Source organism: Lepidochelys kempii, chromosome 11, assembly GCF_965140265.1.
Source record: "Lepidochelys kempii isolate rLepKem1 chromosome 11, rLepKem1.hap2, whole genome shotgun sequence".
Taxonomy (NCBI): domain Eukaryota; kingdom Metazoa; phylum Chordata; order Testudines; family Cheloniidae; genus Lepidochelys; species Lepidochelys kempii.
The window spans coordinates 51,760,723-51,781,586 of NC_133266.1; the positions used below are offsets into that span (position 1 = coordinate 51,760,723).

The 20,864-nt window shown below is 42.1% G+C and overlaps 1 protein-coding gene across 3 annotated transcripts in view; it reads left to right on the forward strand.

The window, feature by feature from the left end:
* Positions 1-887: 887 nt before the first annotated feature.
* WDR75 (WD repeat domain 75) overlaps positions 888-20,864 on the forward strand; it is a 40,674-nt gene continuing 20,697 nt past the window's right edge. Inside the window, exons 1-10 of one of the 3 annotated variants that reach the window (XM_073306134.1) lie at positions 888-1,170; positions 9,877-10,006; positions 12,297-12,362; positions 13,869-13,968; positions 15,328-15,452; positions 17,356-17,426; positions 18,178-18,294; positions 19,092-19,180; positions 20,076-20,234; positions 20,731-20,790. In XM_073306134.1, the coding sequence (XP_073162235.1) occupies positions 1,085-1,170; positions 9,877-10,006; positions 12,297-12,362; positions 13,869-13,968; positions 15,328-15,452; positions 17,356-17,426; positions 18,178-18,294; positions 19,092-19,180; positions 20,076-20,234; positions 20,731-20,790 (1,003 nt within the window). In that variant the 5' untranslated portion in view covers positions 888-1,084. The other 2 variants (XM_073306136.1, XM_073306135.1) reach the window with 2 other exon arrangements.

Below are 20,864 nucleotides of genomic sequence, written 5' to 3' on the forward strand. Positions count from 1 at the left end.
TCAAAATACAGAAGCTAGCTGTGCTGAAGAAGAGCTTCAAAAGAGACGGGGAGGGGGCGTAAGAGGCAATGCTCTTTAAATCAATGCCTTCCTAGCCATGTTGTTTTTGTACGACCTCTTTTTTGTATTTCATGATAAAAGGTAAAATTGATTAAGGCCTGCAGCCTAGCAGTCATGTGCTGCAATCATGTTAAGATTCACAAGCGCAGTTGGAAGGCTGCATTCCTCTCCGAGCACCCCGTTAACACAAACACCTGGGCGAAGGACAGGAAATGCAGACACACGCGACCTGCATAGGGGCTTGTCTACACTCACAGTGCGGGAGCCGCGCCACAAGAGGACGAGTGAGGATGCGACCCACGCTGGGAGAGCTTCTCCCATGGCACAGGAGGTACGCCCCGTCCCCAAGAGGGGGAGCCATGTCCACCGGACGCCCTCTGGCCTAGCGCCGTCTACACCGGGCCTTAGGTCAGTATAACTATGTGGCTGAGGGGTGCCTGCCACATAGTTGCCATAGGAACGGAGCCGCGTGACCCGCAGCAACAGGCGTGCCGGGGCACCAGCCAAAGCTCTCGCTGCCGGCCCTGACAGCGTCCCGACGCGAGCTGCGTGCTCACCCCACTTCCCCGCCTCCAGGCCCCGCCCCTCGCCTCTGCAGCCTGATTCTGTCGCGCATTAGTGACGTCACTCGGAAACGCCGAGTCCGGCTTGGAATGACAGCGGGAACAGCAAGAAAGGCTCTGCGCATGCGTTCACTACAGTTTCTTGCCCCTCTCATTCTCCCTCAGGAAGGGGAGGAGCGAAGCGCGGTGCGCTCCAGCCGACGGCGCTCCTCTGTGACCTCACGAAGATCACTGAGTTTCCTGTTCCCATGTAAACTAAGGGCGGAAGTGCCCTAAACGCTATGCAATGCGCTTGAAAGGAACGGGCGTAATGGCCTTCCTTGCCCATAGATAGGATGGCAGGGAGCCAATGGAGCAACGTCTACGAGAGAGTTCCGGGGAGCGCACGGCCAGAGCGGCGACGCTCGCTGGGGGCGGGGCAAGGGTGAGAGGTCGAAGGTGGAAGGTCTCGCAGCGGGAAGATGGTGGCGCAGCAGCCGCTCCGCGTGGTGCGCTGCGGAGGCAGCACGTTGAGCGGCGCCAGGGCGGCGTTCTCCGCCGATGCTAAGTGAGTGGGGCGGATCGGGGGGGAACGTGGAGCTTCTTCGCCACGGTCAACGGAGCCCGCTCCGCGGGGCGCGACGCGGCCCAGGAGCCGTTGGTGAGCCCCGCTGGCCTTGCGGAGCCGCGCGTGTAACGGCTGCAGGCGGGGCGGTACCAGCGCTGTGGGCGCGAAGCCTGCTGCTCTGTCAGCCCAGCGCTGCCGCGGACCGGCCCCGGGCGCAACCCGACCGGCCCGAGGGAGGCGCCGCCGCTTCCTGCAACCCGCAACTCGGGACAGCGAGTCGGGCCCGGGGAGCCGCCACCAAACCCCAGGGCCTCGGGGGTGGGAGCCAGGCTGGGGTCCTTAGCTCCGGGCAGACCCGCCGTGCCAGGGTTTTGCGGGCCAAGTTCTGATTCATGAGAAATTTCCAAAACGTGGGATTCAGACTAGTTGGGAATAAAGCCAATTTTTGAAATACTGAAATTTCTCAGATGGCAACTCAGCCACCGGCTGGTCACCTTCTCTATCCTCAGCGCATGTGGTGGGAAGGGAAAGATGAGGAGGAACTAGGAAGGCTGCAGATGGCTTGGCTGCCTAAGAGATGTAGGAGTAATATAGGGGCCCTGGGAAGGGATAGCAGGGGGTATATAGCAGTAACTTGCTCTTGTTTAGTATCTGCATTCAGAGACTTTCAAAGCACTTGTAAAAGGTAGTGGGGAAAGATACTCCAAAATAGCACATCAGGGTAAAGCATTAGACTGATGGGGGTAAAAAGTAATTAAATCCTTCCATCACTGGTGGAAAACTGGAGGTGGTCTGTTGGTACATGGCTTGACTTGGCTTAGGATGACTGGTGCATAAATAGTGCATGGATAACTTTGAAAGTACAAAAAGAAAAGGATTACTTGTGGCACCTCTTGTTCATATTCCGACCTATTCATGATGACACCACTAGCCATCGCCTTCAGCCGCCAACTAAAACCTCTCCAGCGCATCATCAAGGATCTACAACCTATGCAGAAGGACGACCCATCACTCTCTCAGCTCTTGGGAGACAGGCCAGTCCTTGCTGACAGATAGCCCCCCAACCTGAAGCAAATACTCACCAGCAACCACACACCGGAACCACTAACCCAGGAACCTATCCTTGCAACAAAGTCTGTTGCCAACTGTGTCCACATATCTATTCAGGGCCTGATCACATCATAGGGCCTGATCACATCAGCCACACTATCAGAGGCTCGTTCTCCTGCACATCCACCAATGTGATATATGCCATCGTGTGCCAGTAATGCTCCTCTGCCATGTACATTGGTCAGATTGGACAGTCTCTACGTAAAAGAATAAATGGACACAAATCAGATGTCAAGAATTATAACATTCAAAAACCAGTTGGAGAACATTTCAATCTCTCTGGTCACTTGATTTCTGATCTCAAAGGGACTATCCTTCAACAAAAAAACTTCAAAAACAGACTCCAACGAGAGACTGCCGAATTGGAATTAATTTGCAAATTGGATACAATTAACTTAGGCTTGAATAGAGACTGGGAGTGGATGGGTCATTACACAAAGTAAAACTATTTCCCCATGTTTGTTCTCCCCCCCACTGTTCCTCAGACATTCCTGTTTACTGCTGGAAATGGCCCACCTTGATTATCACTACAAAAAGTTCTCCCCCCTCCCTCCCGCTCTCCTGCTGATAATAGCTCACCTTAAGTGATCACTCTGGTTACAGTGTGTATGGTAACACCCATTGTTTCATGTTCTCTTTGTATATAAATCTCTCCGCTGTATTTTCCACTGAATGCATCCGATGAAGTGAGCTGTAGCTCACGAAAGCTTATGCTCAAATAAATTTGTTAGTCTCTGAGGTGCCACAAGTACTCCTTTTCTTTTTGCGAATACAGACTAACACGGCTGCTTCTCTGAAACATGTTTGAATGTACAGTAACTCCTCGCTTAACGTTGTAGTTATGTTCCTGAAATATGCTACTTTAAGCGAAACAATGTTAAGCAAATCCAGTTTCCCCACAAGAATTAATGTAAACGGGTGGGTTAGGTTCCAGGGAAATTTTTTTTTCACCAGACAAGACATATATGTGTGTATATATATAACACACACACACACACAGTATAAGTTTCTTAAACAATTTAATACTGTACACAGCAACGATGATTGTGAAGCTTGGTTGAGGTGGTGAAGACAGGGTGGAAGAGGATGGAATATTTCCCAGGGAATGCGTTACTGCTAAATGATGAACTAGCACTTGGCTGAGGTTGTTAATGTGGCCTCACACTCTGCAAGGTAGCAGGAATGGAGGGAGGGGAGACACCATGGCAGAGAGAAACAGAGAGAAACACCTTGTGTGTGTGTGTGTGTGTGTGTGTGAGAGAGAGAGAGAGACGCGCATTGCCCCTTTAAGTAGACTGACCCTACTCTAAGTACATTGCCTTTTTAACTAGCTAAGCAAGTTGAGACAGCATCTGCTGCCAGCAAGTTCCCTCAGCCCTGTTGTGTCCCTCCCCTCCTGCCTTTCCCCCCTCCCCCTTGGAAATGGGGTAAAGGAATTGGGGAGGGGGAACACTGTGACATTAGCACCCCTCTTTTCTCCTCAAGCAAGCAGGAAGCTCCCGGGAGCAGCACCAAGGCAGAGGGCAGGAGCAGCACACAGCAGTGGGGGGAGGGACATCTGAACTGCCCAGCGGGGCTGTGCTACCTCACAGGGAACTTTGGGGGGTTGATATGGGGGCTGCTGGTCCACCCTGGTTCCAAGCCCCCACTAGCTATCTCCAATGGGCTGCTCTTTCTGCAAGCAGTGGACAAAGCAGGCGTTTGCCAAAAGTTATAAGGGAGCATTATGTAACTTTAAACAAGCATGTTCTCTAATTGATCAGCAACAAAACAGCGTTAACCGGGATGACTTTAAGTGAGAAGTTACTGTGTCTGTTTTTTAACTCATGTTTGACAAAGGGTCTGTCTACATTACAGTGGCACAGCTCCAGCACTGCAGCTGTGCTGCTGTAGCATAGGCGCTTCCTGCATTAATGGAAGGAGCTTTTCCATCAGCTTAGGTAATCCACCTCTCCAAAAGGGTAACTAGGTCAGTGGAAGAATTCTTTTGACCTAGCTGCATCTACAGTGAGGGTTAGGTTGACCTAATTATGTTTCACAGTTGTTCACAGCCCTGAGCAATGTAACTAGATTGACCTCCGTTTTAGTTGTAGACCAGGCCTTCCACACAGAGAATGTGAGAATGCTGTCTGACATGCTCGTTCTCCCTGATCCCCCCTCCTCCTGGACTGTCACCACCACCATGCTATCCTAATACTCTTTGTTGTTTTTTTAAATCCCCCAAAGGATGGAATCTGAGTACTAAGGATGCTTTCCCTTTTATTCTATCCCCCAAAAGGTTCTTGTGGGTTGCAGCTAGCTTATCGCCAATGGAGGAGACTAAATATATCTCTATTTGAAGTCAGTCAGGCCTAGTCTGTGGTACAAAAAAATGTTTAAACGTGGTTGTGGGCAAATAATTGTATACCATATTGTTATTCTTGCCTGGGCATTAAAGAAAATTATTGCCATATTTGAGACCAGTTGCACAACGAAAAGTGCCTATTTTCTAATGTAACTTTTGTTGATATTGTGGCCAGGACAATGTTTTTGACACACAATAGAGAATTGTTTTGCAATCTTAGTTCTATATCCAGGTTGGCCCATCCACAATACAAAAAAGTGATAAATTGGACACTTTTCTAGCCAGTAGTGTGTTGGCATAATTAGTTGTAGGCTTTATCTACATGGAAGAATTTTGGTGTATTAAATAATGCTGTTAGCCCCGACCATGCCATACATCATGCAGACATTTTGGAGGTATGCTTTATGCCATTTCTTAGCCATGCTGTGAACAACTGTAAATACTATTTGTTCTTAGCCCATGCTAGGTTGTCCTATCACAAGACCCCTCCTGAGGGGTAGAAAGGGTGTGTGTCTTTTAATAGTTTTTGGCCTGCATTTTTCCAGAATTTTTAAGTCATTTTAAGCAAACTCAGCTGAGCTAACAAAATGGAAAAACATCCTTTTTGCCTTTTGAGACCTGGCTGCAGTGCTGTGTAGGCAAGAGTCAGTAATGGACTAGCTCATGTGCCTCAGCAACTCCGCTCACCACTTTTCCACAGTGAGCAATTAACTTGCATTTCTGTATCTGGATGTGAGGATAACTGCAAGTGAAATAGGAGTGAATGTGGGGACGCTGTAACATGTGAGTTGCCTGCAGTCAATATTGATGCTTGAATTACCGAAAGGTTAATTCTCCAGAGCAGATGAGCCATGGTGTAGATGAGGCTTTAACCTAAGTGTTGAAATTATTATTATTTATGCAGGATGTTGTCATGATACTAACTTAACCATAAATTCCTTTATTAAATCCAAAGTCTGAGTTATATTTATACAGTTGCTCTAAACATGCTTCAAAATCCTAAATAATAAGCAATTTACTACATCCAAACAGTAACAAAACCTTTACAGGTTTCAGAGTAGCAGCCGTGTTAGTCTGTATTCGCAAAAAGAAAAGGAGTACTTGTGGCACCTGAGAGACTAACAAATTTATTTGAGCATAAGCTTTCGTGAGCTACAGCTCACTTCATCGGATGCATAAAGTGGAAAATACAGTGAGGAGATTTATATACACACAGACCATGAAAAAATGGGTGTTTATCATACACATTGTAAGGAGAGTGATCACTTGAGATGAGCTGTTACCAGCAGGAGAGTGGGGTGGGGGGAGAGAAAATCTTTTGAAGCGATAATCAAGGTGGGCCATTTCCAGAAGTTAACAAGAACGTCTGAGGAACAGTGGGGGGGAGGAATAAACAAAGGGAAATAGTTTTACTTTGTATAATGTCTCAACCACTCCCAGTCTCTATTCAAGCCTAAGTTAATTGTATCCAATTTGCAAATTAATTCCAATTCAGCAGTCTCTCGTTGGAGTCTGTTTTTGAAGTTTTTTTGTTAAAGAATAGTCACTTTTAGATCAGAAATCGAGTGACCAGAGAGATTGAAATGTTCTCCGACTGGTTTATGAATGTTAACATCTGATTTGTGTCCATTTATTCTTTTACGTAGAGACTGTCCAGTTTGCCCAATGTGCATGACAGAAGGGCATTGCTGGCACATGATGGCATATATCACATTGGTAGATGTGCAGGTGAACGAGCCTCTGATAGTGTGGCTGATGTGATTAGGCCCTATGATAGTGTCCCCTGAATAGATATGTGGACACAGTTGGCAACAGGCTTTGTTGCAAGGATAGGTTCCTGGGTTAGTGGTTCTGGTGTGTGGTTGCTGGTGAGTATTTGCTTCAGATTGGGGGGCTGTCTGTAGGCAAGGGCTGGTATATCTCCCAGGATCTGTGAGAGTGATGGGTCGTCCTTCAGGATAGGTTGTAGAACCTTGATAATGCGCTGGAGAGGTTTTAGTTGGGGGTTGAAGGTGACGGCTAGTGGCGTTCTGTTATTTTCTTTATTGGGCCTGTCCTGTAGTAGGTGACTTCTGGGTACTCTTCTGGCTCTGTCAGTCTGTTTCTTCACTTCAGCAGGTGGGTATTGTAGTTGTAAGAATGCTTGATAGAGATCTTGTAGGTGTTTATCTGTCTGAGGGGTTGTAGCAAATGCGGTTGTATCGTAGAGCTTGGCTGTAGACAATGGATCGTGTGGTGTGGTCTGGGTGAAAGCTGGAGGCATGTAGGTAGGAATAGCGGTTAGTAGGTTTCCCGTATAGGGTGGTGGTTATGTGACCATTGCTTATTAGTACTGTAGTGTTCAGGAAGTGGATTTCTTGTGTGGACAGGTCCAGGCTGAGGTTGATGGTGGAATGGAAATTGTTGAAATCATGGTGGAATTCCTCAAGGGCTTCTTTTCCATGGGTCCAGATGATGATGATGTCATCAATATAGCGCAAGTAGAGTAGGGGCATTAGGGGATGAGAGCTGAGGAAGCCATAAAAATGTTGGCATACTGTGGGGCCATGCGGGTACCCATAGCAGTGCTGCTGATTTGAAGGTATACATTGTCCCCAAATGTGAAATAGTTGTGGGTGAGGACAAAGTCTCAAAGTTCAGCCACCAGGTTTGCCGTGACATTATCGGGGATAGTGTTCCTGACGGCTTGTAGTCCATCTTTGTGTGGAATGTTGGTGTAGAGGGCTTCTACATCCGTAGTGGCCAGGATGGTGTTTTAAGGAAGATCACCGATGGATTGTAGTTTCCTCAGGAAGTCAGTGGTGTCTTGAAGACAGCTGGGAGTGCTGGGAGTGTAGGGCCAGAGGAGAGAGTCTACATAGCCAGACAGTCCTGCTCTCAGGGTGCCAATGCCTAAGATGATGGGGTGCCCAGGATTTCCAGGTTTGTGGATCTTGGGTAGCAGATAGAATACCCCAGGTCAGGGTTCCAGGGGTGTGTCTGTGCGGATTTGTTCTTGTGCTTTTTCAGGGAGTTTCTTGAGCAAATGCTGTAGTTTCTTTTGGTAACTCTCAGTGGAATCAGAGGGTAATGGCTTGTAGAAAGTGGTGTTGGAGAGCTGCCGAGCAGCCTCTTGTTTGTGTGGAAGTTGGTTTATAAGTATTTGATCAAGATACTGACAAACAGGTTAAACCCAAGGGTGCTTAGGTCCATATTAGTCAGCTCCAACGTGGTCAGGCAGGTGTTAGCAATGAACCCTTTAAAAGTATACTTTTTATACCCTTTGACAAACAAGTGATGTCATTGCCAATTACTGACTTCAGCTAAATACCAATCTGAGATACTTCTCCCTTAATCCAAATAAGATTTACAACTTCCTTTTATCCCCAAGGCCTATCCTCCCTATCTCTACCCTCCTTCTTGCTGACCAACAGGTTTTCCATTGCACCTGGGTTCACATAGGCTTTACTTTTAAGATAACATTGGTATGTGGAGGTCCATGTTGCCTCGTAAAACAGATTCTTTCTGTCCTATTTAAAACCATTTGCTGTCACCCCTGTTGATCAGGGGCTTTTTTTATAAACTTTCCCTTATCTCATTAATTTAGTCTTTAAACCAGATATCCTCCATACTCCATTCCTTCTGTCCTACTTGCTAGTCAGAGTCTTGCTTTACAACATGCACATTTCCTTAACCAGATTAAAAGTTAACTTTTAATTTTATATTTTTTCTACAGTAGGGTATATACTGTGGGGTAGGGAAATGCTAAAGCAGGGTTCTCTAGCCTATTTTGTGTGTCTACACAGACCATGTTATAACAGGTTTTGTCCATAACCATATTTAAGCAGAGCTATTTTGCAGTGTAGTTGTGGGACTCCATTCCAGAACCATTCTTCTCTCCACCCTCCTTAGTTGAGTATGCTGCCTTTGGCTGCCAGTAATCAAGGGCTGGAGATCAAAACATAATCGTAAACATGTAGGCACGTGTTGTTTTAAACTTGTCTGTTTGGCTAATTTTACTATTTTTTGTGTGACGTGAACATTTAATTGTTAATATTCTGGGCTGCAAAAAAACAAAAAGGGTTGTGGGGGCTAAGGAGAGATTTAAGAGAATTGTTTCAGAAGTGAGGGATGGAACAGCATAAGTGAAATAGTCTGCTGCAGCTGTGAAGAGCGGCGTGAAGGCGTGTACAGAGTAGATAAACAGAAGAGTGGCATGCATGGCTTTGAACAACAGTAGAGCCATTTTGAATTGGAGCTGGAGATAACTAAGGAACCAGAGAAGTGTCAAAGGAAAATTCATGGAGCATGAGAGTAGGTTAGCTGCAGTATGCTGAAGTTTCACAGGGAACCTAAGGATGCCCTCCCTCCGATGCTTATCATAAACTCTCATTTTTGTTTTGGGGGTTTTATTTATTTATTTATTTTTTAATCTATAAAATAGGAGTGCTGAGAAAGTGCTTGAGTCTTAGGGCAGGTCTAGACTCCAGCCCAGATCGACGCTCTGAGATCGATGCACCGGCGGTCGTTTTAGCGGGTCTAGTGAAGACCCGCCAAATCGACGACAGATCACTCTCCAGTCGATCCCTGTACTCTACCCCCGAAGAGAAGAGTAAGGTAAGTCGACTGGAGAGTTTCTCCCGTTGACCCCCCCCTGCGGTAACTCGATCTAAGGTACATTGACTCCAGCTACGTTATTCACATAGCTGTAGTTGCATAGCGTAGGTCGACTTGCCGCGGTAGTGTAGACATAGCCTTTGGAACTTGAGTTTTGGAAAAAATTAGCTGATCTTTATTGTTTGGCCAAGAGTGAGAGCAAGCATTTCCAGGCACAGTCCTATAAATGTAGCAGATACTGATGTTATCAAAGGGGGAGATATTTTGTATGTAGTTTGGAGCGGTGTAAGTAGCATCATGCATGTTTTATCTGTTCTGCTGATCTGTACAGGCCTTTATTTTTCAAGGTGATTAAGCCAGCAGCACCTTTAACAAGAACTAAAATATATATGAGTAGTTTTCCTGCCTTTGTAACTGCATGTTAACATCTGATATACTTGTTTGTTCTTCCATTACATTTAATGGTGAAGTAAGTACAAAGAGAAAACAAAGTTCTAAATATGGAGTACTCTCTTTGGTGATGGCCTAAATTTTTCATGTTTAGTACTTTGTAGATTCAAAGTAGTTGTTACTCTTGACAAAAATTAAGTGTAAATCTTTATCCAGAATTCTCAGTTGCCCTATTATATTAACTTTTTGTTTCATCATCTTTTCAGGTACCTTTTATGTGCCTCAGGAGACTATGTGAAAGTGTACAGCACAGCTACAGAAGAATGTGTACACGTCCTGCAGGGTCACACAAACCTGGTGACAGGAATTCAACTTAACCCCCAAAACCACATGCAGGTTGGTTAAATCTTTGTAATTGTGAGTCCTGTCCAGCTAGGCATTTGGTTCTTTCCTAATTTAGTTAAGGAAATGGTACTTGACTTTGGCAGTACACAATCATGTGTTTTTTGGCGTGGCTGGAAAGTGAGAGAAGGCTGGAAATAATTATTTCTTATAACGACTACTGAATTAGCTTCTATTTACTTAGACTGAAATAGCAATTACCCATATTAGTTTATGAATTTGTTGCTGTAAACCATCAGATTAGTCTAATTTACGGAGTGGGAAGCTTTTCTAAAAGTAGAGGTGGACAGATTTTGTGTCTCAGGTCACTTTAAAAAATGCTATACTGGAACAATCCAACAATGGTTCCTTTAATCTAGTATTTGTCTGTCTTTGACAATTGCCAATACTAGGCTTTTCAGCAGTAGGACATGTAGGACCTGATTGCTCAGTGCCTTGTGGCCCGCTCTGTGCCAGCTATATGGGGAAAAGAGTCACAAAGCAGCTATAAGGGATACCCTGGTGTAGGAGATATGCCAGGGTTATGTCTGGAGTAGGAGCAGGCATGGCTAAATCCCGGCCATTTCCCAGAGGGTATGGTAATCAGTACATGGCTTTAGGGATTTCCTAATCAACCTCTCAAGTGTCAGGCTCTGCATTGGCACAGGAATGAGTGGCCCATAGCACTTACAGTGAATCCAACTGTGCAGCTATACTGTGGAGAAACTTATTCCTGATCTCAGCTAGTGTTTGTATTATGCCCTTATGCATAAATATTGGTAACTCTAATAACTTTTGTCTTCATTACACATGCCTCTCCCCAATATGAACACACCTACCTTCTGTAACTGTAGAGCAGTGGTTCCCAAACTGGGGTTTGTGAAACATTTACAAGGCATTCTTGGGGAGGAGGTTATTCCCTAATGGTGGACAGAGCTGTCCCTAGGGACCCCAGGCAGCACAGGGCCAGCAGCACGGAGCCCCTGAACTTCCAAGAGCTAAGCAAATCAAAGCAAGTATATCTATCACTGAGGAGATTTAAACTTCAAGACTCCTTGTAAGAAATGGAAAGGGAGGTGGATATTTTTTGCTGTTTTTAAAATGAAATCGGCAGCTAGTATTGGTTTCAAAACTATTATGAAGAACAAGTTTAAGCTTTGTTGTAAGGTGCATTGTCCTGAGCAGTCCAGGCAAACCTGAATTCTTGTGTAGGAGGAACTCTGTGAGCTGGCTTCTTAAATACCTTTATGCTGTTTCACATCTGATACTCCTTGATGAAACATAGGAGCCTTGTCTTATTTCACGCTTATTCAAAGTGATACAAGCTACGAAAATGAGATCTTGAGACAGTGTTGCTGTTTTCATAATGTAATAATACTGTAATCATTAATAATAATAATAAATAGTGTGTAATAAGCATGTCATAAAAACAAATTTTATATTTCGAAGATCACTGCTTTTATAATTTATACACAGATAAAGGAGAAAATCCCTGGAAATATTCATTTTTAGAAGGGGGTTCGTGACATTTTAGTGAAAGGGGTTCACAGGTTGTTAAAGTTTGGGAACCATTGCTGTTGAGTGTGTATGATCTCTTTCAAAACATGGAAGAATATATTTGCATTAGCAACAACACCTTAAATATTTGAGCTAATTCTGACCTTTCCTTCCTACTATACTATCTGTAGCAATCAAATGATAAATTTGAGAGTACACAGTTATTCAGCTGATGGCATCATTAAGTTTTGCCTGTGCATCCTCTAAGTATGAGATTTTTATCTTGTGAGGGTTGGGAGAAACAAGTGGGGAATACTTAAATTTTCAGCTTTAACTTTGAGTTAGAATATGTATTTGAAGAAGAAAAATTGAGGTGGTTCTGAGCTGCTTCTGTTTGGCTTTTTCTGTTGCTGTGCATAAAGTCTGGGCCGACTTGTAGAAGGGGACTGAATCTATTTCCCAAAGGTCTGTGCGTCTGTTATCTTTGCACATGCACTGTAAATGTATATTAGCATTCACATGCTAGGTAACTTTAATGTGATGTTCAGATACGAAATAGGAACACACGTGGTCTCAAACTGCATATCTCAAAAGTGTGTACATCAAAGTAGAATAGCAGTATGTGTATTTTGTTAGACGTCAATTGGAACTTGGTGCTTAGCACTTTTGAAAAATCCAGCCACTTAGTTGCCCAAGTATGGATTTAAGAGCCCAACTTGAGGATCTCATTTTGTGTAAAATCTTGACCCTAGTGTTTTGCTTTGCTATTTGAGTTCTTTTCATAACTTATTTTATTTTTCCTTTCCAGCTGTATTCTTGCTCTCTAGATGGCACCATCAAACTCTGGGACTTCACAGATGGAATTCTCATTAAAGTATGTAAAAAAAAAAAAAAAAAAAAAAAACTGTTTTTGTCATAGTTGTTCATGGATTCCAGAGTTGTTGTTCACTGTTGACCATCAGTTAAATGAATACTGGGGCTGAACAAAACACACAGGGCCAAATTCAGGCTCTCTGAAGCTTTTAGTGGAGATGAACATAAACCCTGGCTTCAAAAGCAGTGTTTGTTAATATGGTTTGTATTTTGTTCCTGAGCAGGCCTCTCACTGAAGGCAGGAGAAATTTGCTGCCCCCTAGCTAGGGCCTGCAATGACATTTTTGATGACCCTTAGCTAATGAAGCATGCAGTCCCTTCTTAAATATTCAGTACACTAAAACCATGGTTATCAGAAGGTCCTCCGTGTTGCTTGAGACTTACTGCACAGTTGTGTGAAGATGACACCTAGGAGAGAAGCTGTCCAAACTTTTTCCCAAGATTGGTAGGCTGAAGAAAGGAGGGAGGAAGAGTTATACGCACAAAGATATCTGATTTTTGTGCTCAGTGTAGCTCTTCTGTTCTCCCTTCCTTATTTTAGCTAGTTGATTGACTCAGGCAGCTCCTCTCTCTATCTTCGACTATCTGGCTTCCAAGACAGTTTGCATGTCTTTCCCTGCCTCACCTAGGGGGGTGGGGGGAGAACGACGACTTTCAGGTAATTGAAGTTATACCATATTTTTTCATTTTATAGACCTTCGTATGGGATGGCTTCTCTCATGAATCACCTCTCCTCACAGTATTCCAATTCCCACACAGCTTACTTCTCAGAATATTTATTTGTGAGGGTAGCCAAGAAGGGCTTTACAAGCTACCTCTGGTCCAAGGATGACAGTTTGAGGGCTGCTGTTCCACGGCATATAAACTGCCTTGGGACTAAAGCTTGACTAAGGGCAACTGTTAAAAGATGCAGACAGATGTGTATTGTGGGATGGGTGCTGAGATGTACTTTGCCTCTCATCTGAGCAGGAACAATGAGTGTTTAAGGTAGCATTTAGCACATGTGTTGCAGTTATTGATGTCAGACTAGATGCTGAGTGTGTCCCCTTGGAGATGTAGTCTGTGAGCTGCTGTGGCGGCCAGCTCTATCCTGTTGCTCCTGAGCTGAGGAGAAGTCCTGCCTTGGAGGGTGGAGGAAGAATAGGCTCCCTGTGTATCTTTGTTCCACCCCACCATGTAGCAGAGGGTAGGATGTTAGCTTTAGCCTTCCCAGTAAACAATATACAAATACTGCTAAACAAGACTGACATAAGCCTTTTGTTCTGTAATAGGGTTACCAATCAAAATCATGCTTTTTTTTTCTTTTGACTTCAAATTGAGAATGATCAACTACAAGCTTTTAGCAAACATTTTTTTTAAAGAGCAACAAGGCCCAGGATAAAAAGAATCTCTGATTAGGTTGTAAACTGTTCACTATCTGACTGTACGAGAACTTCAGAATAATTGACAATTGTCCAGCTAATTTGACGTTCACATTTCATAACTACTTCGTTGGTTTTTTCTTCAGACTTTTGTTGTTGGATACAAACTTTTTGCGTTCTATACGCTTGCTGGTTCTGAGGATTCAGTGTTCACTATAATTCCAAAGAAAAATGAAGATTCATTAGGTACAGTATAAATAACTTCAGTTTGTACTTTGTTGCAGTGTGATATTAAGTATGCTTGAATGTTTAAAGGGACTCTGATAACTTAGTTGAGGCCCCAAATTGTTTTGTAATTTTTGTTCTGGGGGGACAAAAGAAAGATTTACAAAGTCTGATTAACCCATGGAAATGAGAAGTTTTATTTAACCCTTCCATTGATATAACATGGACCCCAAACACAACAATACTGTGTTGGTGCACTTGACCAGAACCTATCTGGTTTGGTTTTACTGTCTGTGCTGAATGAAATGTAAAAAGTGTACCAACAGTACAGAAGGTGGAGAGTGAATTAATCTGGGTACATTTTCACTCTTAATAATCTACAGCCTTATTAGTAAACCACATATTGTAGGAAAGTGATTTTTGTAAAGATATCTTGAAAGTGTCCTTTAAATAGGTAAAATATCCATTGCTGTACATCTAACAATTACTATAGTTTCAACAAGATACAAAACGGTAATGTGCAATTTAGTATTTTCACTTTTTGGATTTTGATTGTATCAAAGCTTAATCTTAACTTCCAAACAGTTGTGCTATACATACCTAATGTTATGTATTATAGACATAATTATTTGAGTCTCTTGACCTATATTTAAACTTCTAAGTGTATCCTGAGGTCATGTTACCATATTTAAAAGCTACATCACTACAATAACCAGTATCAGTTGAGGCTGGCAGGAAAACAAGAACTTTGTTTTGTGGAAAACTTAGAGTTTCCGTATTTGTTTTCGTTTTGCATCAGAACAAAATCTAAACTTTTCAAAAATTGTCATGCCCGCATAGCCAGTAGCAACTCGCCTGGGATATGGAAGACCCAGGTTCTGCTCTGTTTCTGCAAAAAGTTTCAGTTTCAACAAATGAGCATTTTCCAATTGAAAAAAACATGATGATGGGGGGAAAAAACTGACCAGTTCTAGTATTGGCATAAATTCAACTATTCAAAGCCTGAGAAAATAGATATATGACTTGACTTGTATGATACTCCTATGAATGCCACTTCAGAGGAAGAACAAATCTATGTAATTTGGTTTGGTTTCTGCTTTATGTTACACAGGAAACCACTATGGAAAAATCTAGAGCTCATCTGTCTGTGTTGGAGTTTGGCACAGAAACATCTGAGACAAAAATATAACATAAAGGTGTTAGGACTTCATCCTTAAGTATGCATCTTTAAGCATGCATTCAAAACAACACTGAAGGAGCTAGTGTGGATTTTATATTGAGGACAACAGGTGCACCCACATACTCGCCTTTTGAACACATATATGTACTATAACATCATGCACAAAATTATTTTACTGACCAAAGTCTTTATTTGACCAGACTCGTTCCAGCTTGTTTCTGTGAAACTGCCAAAAACACCAGACCAAGAAGTTGAAGCTAAGGAACTGTCTTTGATTTTGGATGATATAGGCCAGTCGCCCAAATGTACTGCGTTTGGAAGAGAAGTATATTTACCTTTTTAAATGTTTTTCTTTTATATAAAATATGTTAACCACATACTGTTTAGTCTGGTATACAAAAAAATGTGATTAACCACATAATCTGATCACTAAAAGAAGTAATGTGTCTTTGCTATACAAGCCTATATTCATACTATATAGCTATAGTATGAATCCTGACTTTTCCCCTTTACTGCAAACCACTGATCTCGGAAAGCTTGCCTCAACAAATTTGACATCCAGCACTATCTATTCTTATAATTTCATAAATGTATAATAAAACCAGGATTGCTGGTGAGTTGCAAAAGTATGTCCTACAATACAACTTCATTTCATTAGGGTAAAAATGAAGGAAAATTATACAATTTCAAGCACTTAATCCAGTAAAATGTCCCTTTCTTTAGAAAGAAGAGTCACAATTCTCGTACTAGGCATACAATACACTTTTGGCCTTGAAGGCTTTTTTGTGGTGGTAAATGTTAATTGAAAATTGTGTTCAACGTGTTGGACCCAGAATATTATCTGACATATTTTTCTTGTCTGTTTGCAAAATTTTGGCTCTTTCCCGCTTACTTTTTTTTTAAAAACACTAAGATATTAAAGATCAAAAGGCTCTGATTAGATGACCAACTTTATTTGTCTCAGAGCACTAGCAAAAGTCAGGTAATGAAATAACTCTGAATTCAGTAAGCTACATCCCTTCCCTCTTCCTTTAAAAATCTAAACTATATACCAAAAAGAACACCTGTCCTCTGGGGAAAATGGGACCACACAAATCAAAAGAATTAATGTTGGTTTTTGCTCTCATGTTTTTAGCTCTGATGCACAAAAAGATGAGCTAACAGTGTGTTTGCACTCTAAAAAAAGACTGTAAAAATAACATTGTGGAGTTCCCTGTTTGTTACTCCCAGCTCAGATATAAATTTACATTTTAAAAAACTGTTTTGTTTAGGTTTTTTGGGGAGGGCGGGGGGAAGGTTCCCAAACAGCTGACTTACAAGGTGAGCCTGAAATATAAAAGAGAAGCTATTTGGGGATGGGGGTGGTCCCCTGGGTTATGTATTGTCACCGGTAGTAAATATTATACAGTTAAAACTTAGCTGATTTTTTTCATCTGTGGAATAGAATAGAATCAGCTTCAGTGTCAACAGTAGTAGTGACAGATATAGGCTTTTACTGTACTCTCTATTCACCCAGACCAGATGTGTTGTGTAAGAAGATGCTGTTTTTAGTCATGTTTCAGACCCTGTGTACCCTAATGGATCCTTTGCTTTTATAGAGCAGGACAGGAGCTACAGAAGCTTAGGAGTATTGCTTTTATTATACCTAAAGATAGGAGGGAGTATGACTGCAAATTCAATATTTGTGTTTTCATCTGCGTTTGTTCTGGAACAAAATTAAGTAGGAGCTCCTGGTTCTGGCATAAAATTAATGGAACTCTTGGATTTTTAATAAATAGTACTAAACTATTTTTCTGTATGAAAAAGGAATTTGTGCCAGTATCCCAAACAACCATTCATATGCAACCTTATAATAATTGCATATGTGCACAAAGCAAGAGATTCCACACATTATTTCACCCATGTATACTTCTCTGGGATTGCATGACTGTAACTCCATGCAAAGCTTGTCCCAGGAAGTGGGGGATATATTGAGTAGTTTCTTGGAGGGTGTTATAAACAAAGCAAGTTTTAAAAAATCTTTTAGGCTGTATGAGTTTATATTAGCTGTATTAAAATGGGGAGCAGTAACATCTCACTACATGCAAGCAACTCTCATCGATTAGGGTAATGGCATCTTGATACAGACCTGCTTAAGAAACATGATCAAAGGCCCATTTGTTGTGCTCCAGTTTCAATATGAATCTATATCAAATACAAAGTCCTAACTTGCTGTATTGCTGTAACAGGGTGAATATGTGGCATCAGTGCGTGGCCTTCATCTCCTTGTGTGTTTTTTCAAAAAGAAAAGGGTTAATAGGTAAGACTAACGGCTGTAAATGTTGTCAGCTATGAAACCTCATAAATATGTATCTGTATGTTAACAGGTCAGCTGTATGCAGATTATTTTAGCTCCATCAGCATCCTTTGATACCACTGATTCAACTGCAGATCATTGCATGGCTAAATGGGATTCCTCATGAATGACTTCTTTTTCATTTCTGAAATCCTAGCAAGTGATGTTGAGTAACTGCTCATCCACCGGCAGATTCTTCAAAATTCTGTTCTGGCAGCCCCCCTTGTTCAATGTGTGTCTGAGGCTGCTGTGGGGAAACGGAGGCAGTTTGAGCTGCAGTGCCATCATTGATTTGTGGGATGCCAAGCAACTCTTAGCCTAGGCCCAGGCGATAGTGTCATCACTTTTCTATTGCTGAATTGAAACAGGGACTTAAATTAGGATGTTTTGTGTAAGGTCCTGAGGAGATGTAGATGCTGCTGCTTTGTTGGAGGGAAGAATCTAGCAAGCTAAGTGGGGATGGTGTCTGTCCTTTTCTTGGGAGGGGTGTACCTAAATTTTGTCAACTTTCTTGTAGTTCAGGAATACTCTCAACCAGTTGCTCGCTCCTTGGAATCCCATGTGCAGTCAGAAGTATCTTTTAATTTGCATTTGTACAGTGATTGCTCTGATCTTTTTGACATAGCCCCAGCTGCAAGTAGACTACATATGAAGACTATTGAGAAGCTTCATCTAACATTGAACTCTAATTAAAACGACTCTTTAATTTTTGAAGGTTTCCTTTAAGTGCAACAAGTAGAAAAGGCACAAACAACTATTTTACTTGTGTAGCCTGTCACCCTAAGGAAGACTGTATAGCAAGTGGACATAAAGATGGCAAGATTCGTCTCTGGTATGTTAAACTTGGCAGCTCTCCAGCTAGCATTGATTTGACATTATAATAATAGAACTTGAGCATAACGAGTCAAGAGAGTAGGCACAGGACTTTCTGCTTCACAGTGGTGTTCAGCCATTGACATAATTGGATCTCTGATTGGATCTAGCACCCTCCCTTACCATAGTCAGAAGTGGCTCCTGTAGAAATGATTATAGGTAAGGGTCTATTGAGGATAGCCATCCAGTGGCTCTCAAAGCTGTAAATTATGACTGACCTCAAGGCTGTCTAATTTGCACATGATCACAAATGGAAAATGTGCCCTTAGCTGCACCCTGCAACTTTAAAACTGAAGTGTTTGAATTGGGCCTGTGCTGTGGGTGGAGGTTAGAGACTTCTGTACAAGGTTTTGGGAACCCCAGTGAAAGCATGATGGGAGTTCATATTCAGACAAAGCCAGTCAGTGACTAGCAGAGAGGCTAGCTCTTCTCTCCTGAGTGGTTGTGTAAGGGAAATGGACAAGAGAATTTGAGAACTAGCAGCCAGTAACAGCACTGCTTCAGTGCTCCAGATCAGGGGTTATTCTTGCCCCAACTGGCAGCAATTCCCTAGGGATCTTATGCCTAGTGTGTAGTCTGTGCCTCTCCCTTTCCGTCACCTGAACATACAAGAAAGCCGCATTGGAAGGATTATGATAGATGTTAGTATATTTATTTTACATGTTATTCAATTTGGCATGCCCATTTTTGTTTCCTTACAGATCATTCTCTCCAACACCTATTCTGCTACTAAATTAAATGTTTTCTTCCTAACAGGAGAAATTTTAACCACAAAAGAGAGTACACTTTCTCCACACTGCACTGGCACCATGATGTAGTCATGGATCTAGCTTTCTCTGTAGAGGGTGAGTGCAAATGTCTTAAAGTGCAGGAAGAAAAAAGAAACTGCTGAAGTTTGGAGTCATCCACCTATGAACAAATATTTAAATTCTAGGAATGGATTTATGTCTCCAGGAAAGGTTTTTTGAGGACTTTTTGGGTGGAGTAATGGAAAGATGGAAGCAGTTGTGGCTATTTTGTGTGCACAGCTGTATACTTTTTACAAAAAAGCAAGGAAATCAGATGTGTAAGCATGTTTCGTGCCACTATTTTGGCTGGCAGACATGACTTCAAAGATTTTCCTTCTTTGGCAATGTAAATCCTAAACCAACTGTCACCTTTATTATGCAACAATCATCTTGTGAGGAGATGGGGAAACCTAAGTTCTTGTTGGAGTCAAATCCAAATTTAAAAAAACAAGCCAAAGAAATCTTATCTGGGCCCACGCTTTACTTCCTTTGAATTTAGTGGAAAAGCTCTTGTTAACTTTAGTGGGAACATGACTCATCCCCAGAGTATTGGTCTTGCTTCAAAGCCTTTTCCCCCAAGCAGGAAGCATTTTGCAGTATTTAATATTAAATAGAGTTTCTATGGTGGTGTAACACAAAAAATAGTTGACTGCCCCAAGAAATGAATGAAATCGGCTGTTCCCAAGATAGTATTTATTAAGTGACATTTTGATGCTTGCAGTAGCAGTGTTTGTCTTACTGAGTCTGAGAGATCAGATGGGCATGTTAAGAGATTTGAGCCATTTGACCAGTTGTGTAGCAGTGATGTGTAATTTTTTGCTTGGGACATAATTTAAAGAGTTTAAATATAGAATTAGTCTCTAGATAACATAGTGACGAGCGCAGTAGAAATATATAGATGTCAGTTTGGAATAGTTCCTTTACCTACTGTGGTTTTTTTATTGCATGTAAGGCACCAGCCTGCTGAGTGGTGGGGTTGAGTCTGTACTGGTTCAGTGGCGTGATGGATCAGATTGTAAGAAGGAATTCCTGCCCCGTTTGGGATCTACTATTGAATACATCTCAGCCTCACCGGATGGAACTTTCTATTGTACCTCTCACACAGAGAACAGTAAGCCCAAACCTATTGTAATAGTATTCATTCCATAAGGAATTCATGAGCCATAGATTTATTAGAATATATGAACTTAAGATTCACTGTTCGGTATTGTACACAAGTTCAAATCTCATCTGAAAGAGTAGATGTTTGATCTTTTATTTCCTATGCTAGCAATCCTTGGACTTTGTTTACAAATTGTGGGAGCTTGTAACTTAGTTTTTCCATCATTGCAGTTGGTCCCAAAGATTGTGATAAGCTGGTACTTTTTCTTTCTTGTTTCAAACATTCTTGTGCTGCTGACTTTCCATGTGATTTTCAATTTAATGTTTAGTGCACATATATATGGTGCATTTGTAGCTCATTAAGTAGTAGAATGACTTCTTAAAGATTAATTTTGGGTGGTGCATATCCTGATTTTTCCAGTTGTAGAATATAGCTAACTGTTGCTGTTTTACATCACAGAAGCCTTTACCTTGCCTTGCTAATGTATATGTATTTGTATATTCAGAAATAACAATCATACATAGCAACCTGAGAGTTTCTGCTGTAATTCAAGGATTAGTCAAAGGTACGTGCAGTAAAACAATTTTTCTTCTGCTTAGATGGCTAAAGACATCCCTTTCTAACTTGGATCATTTGCTA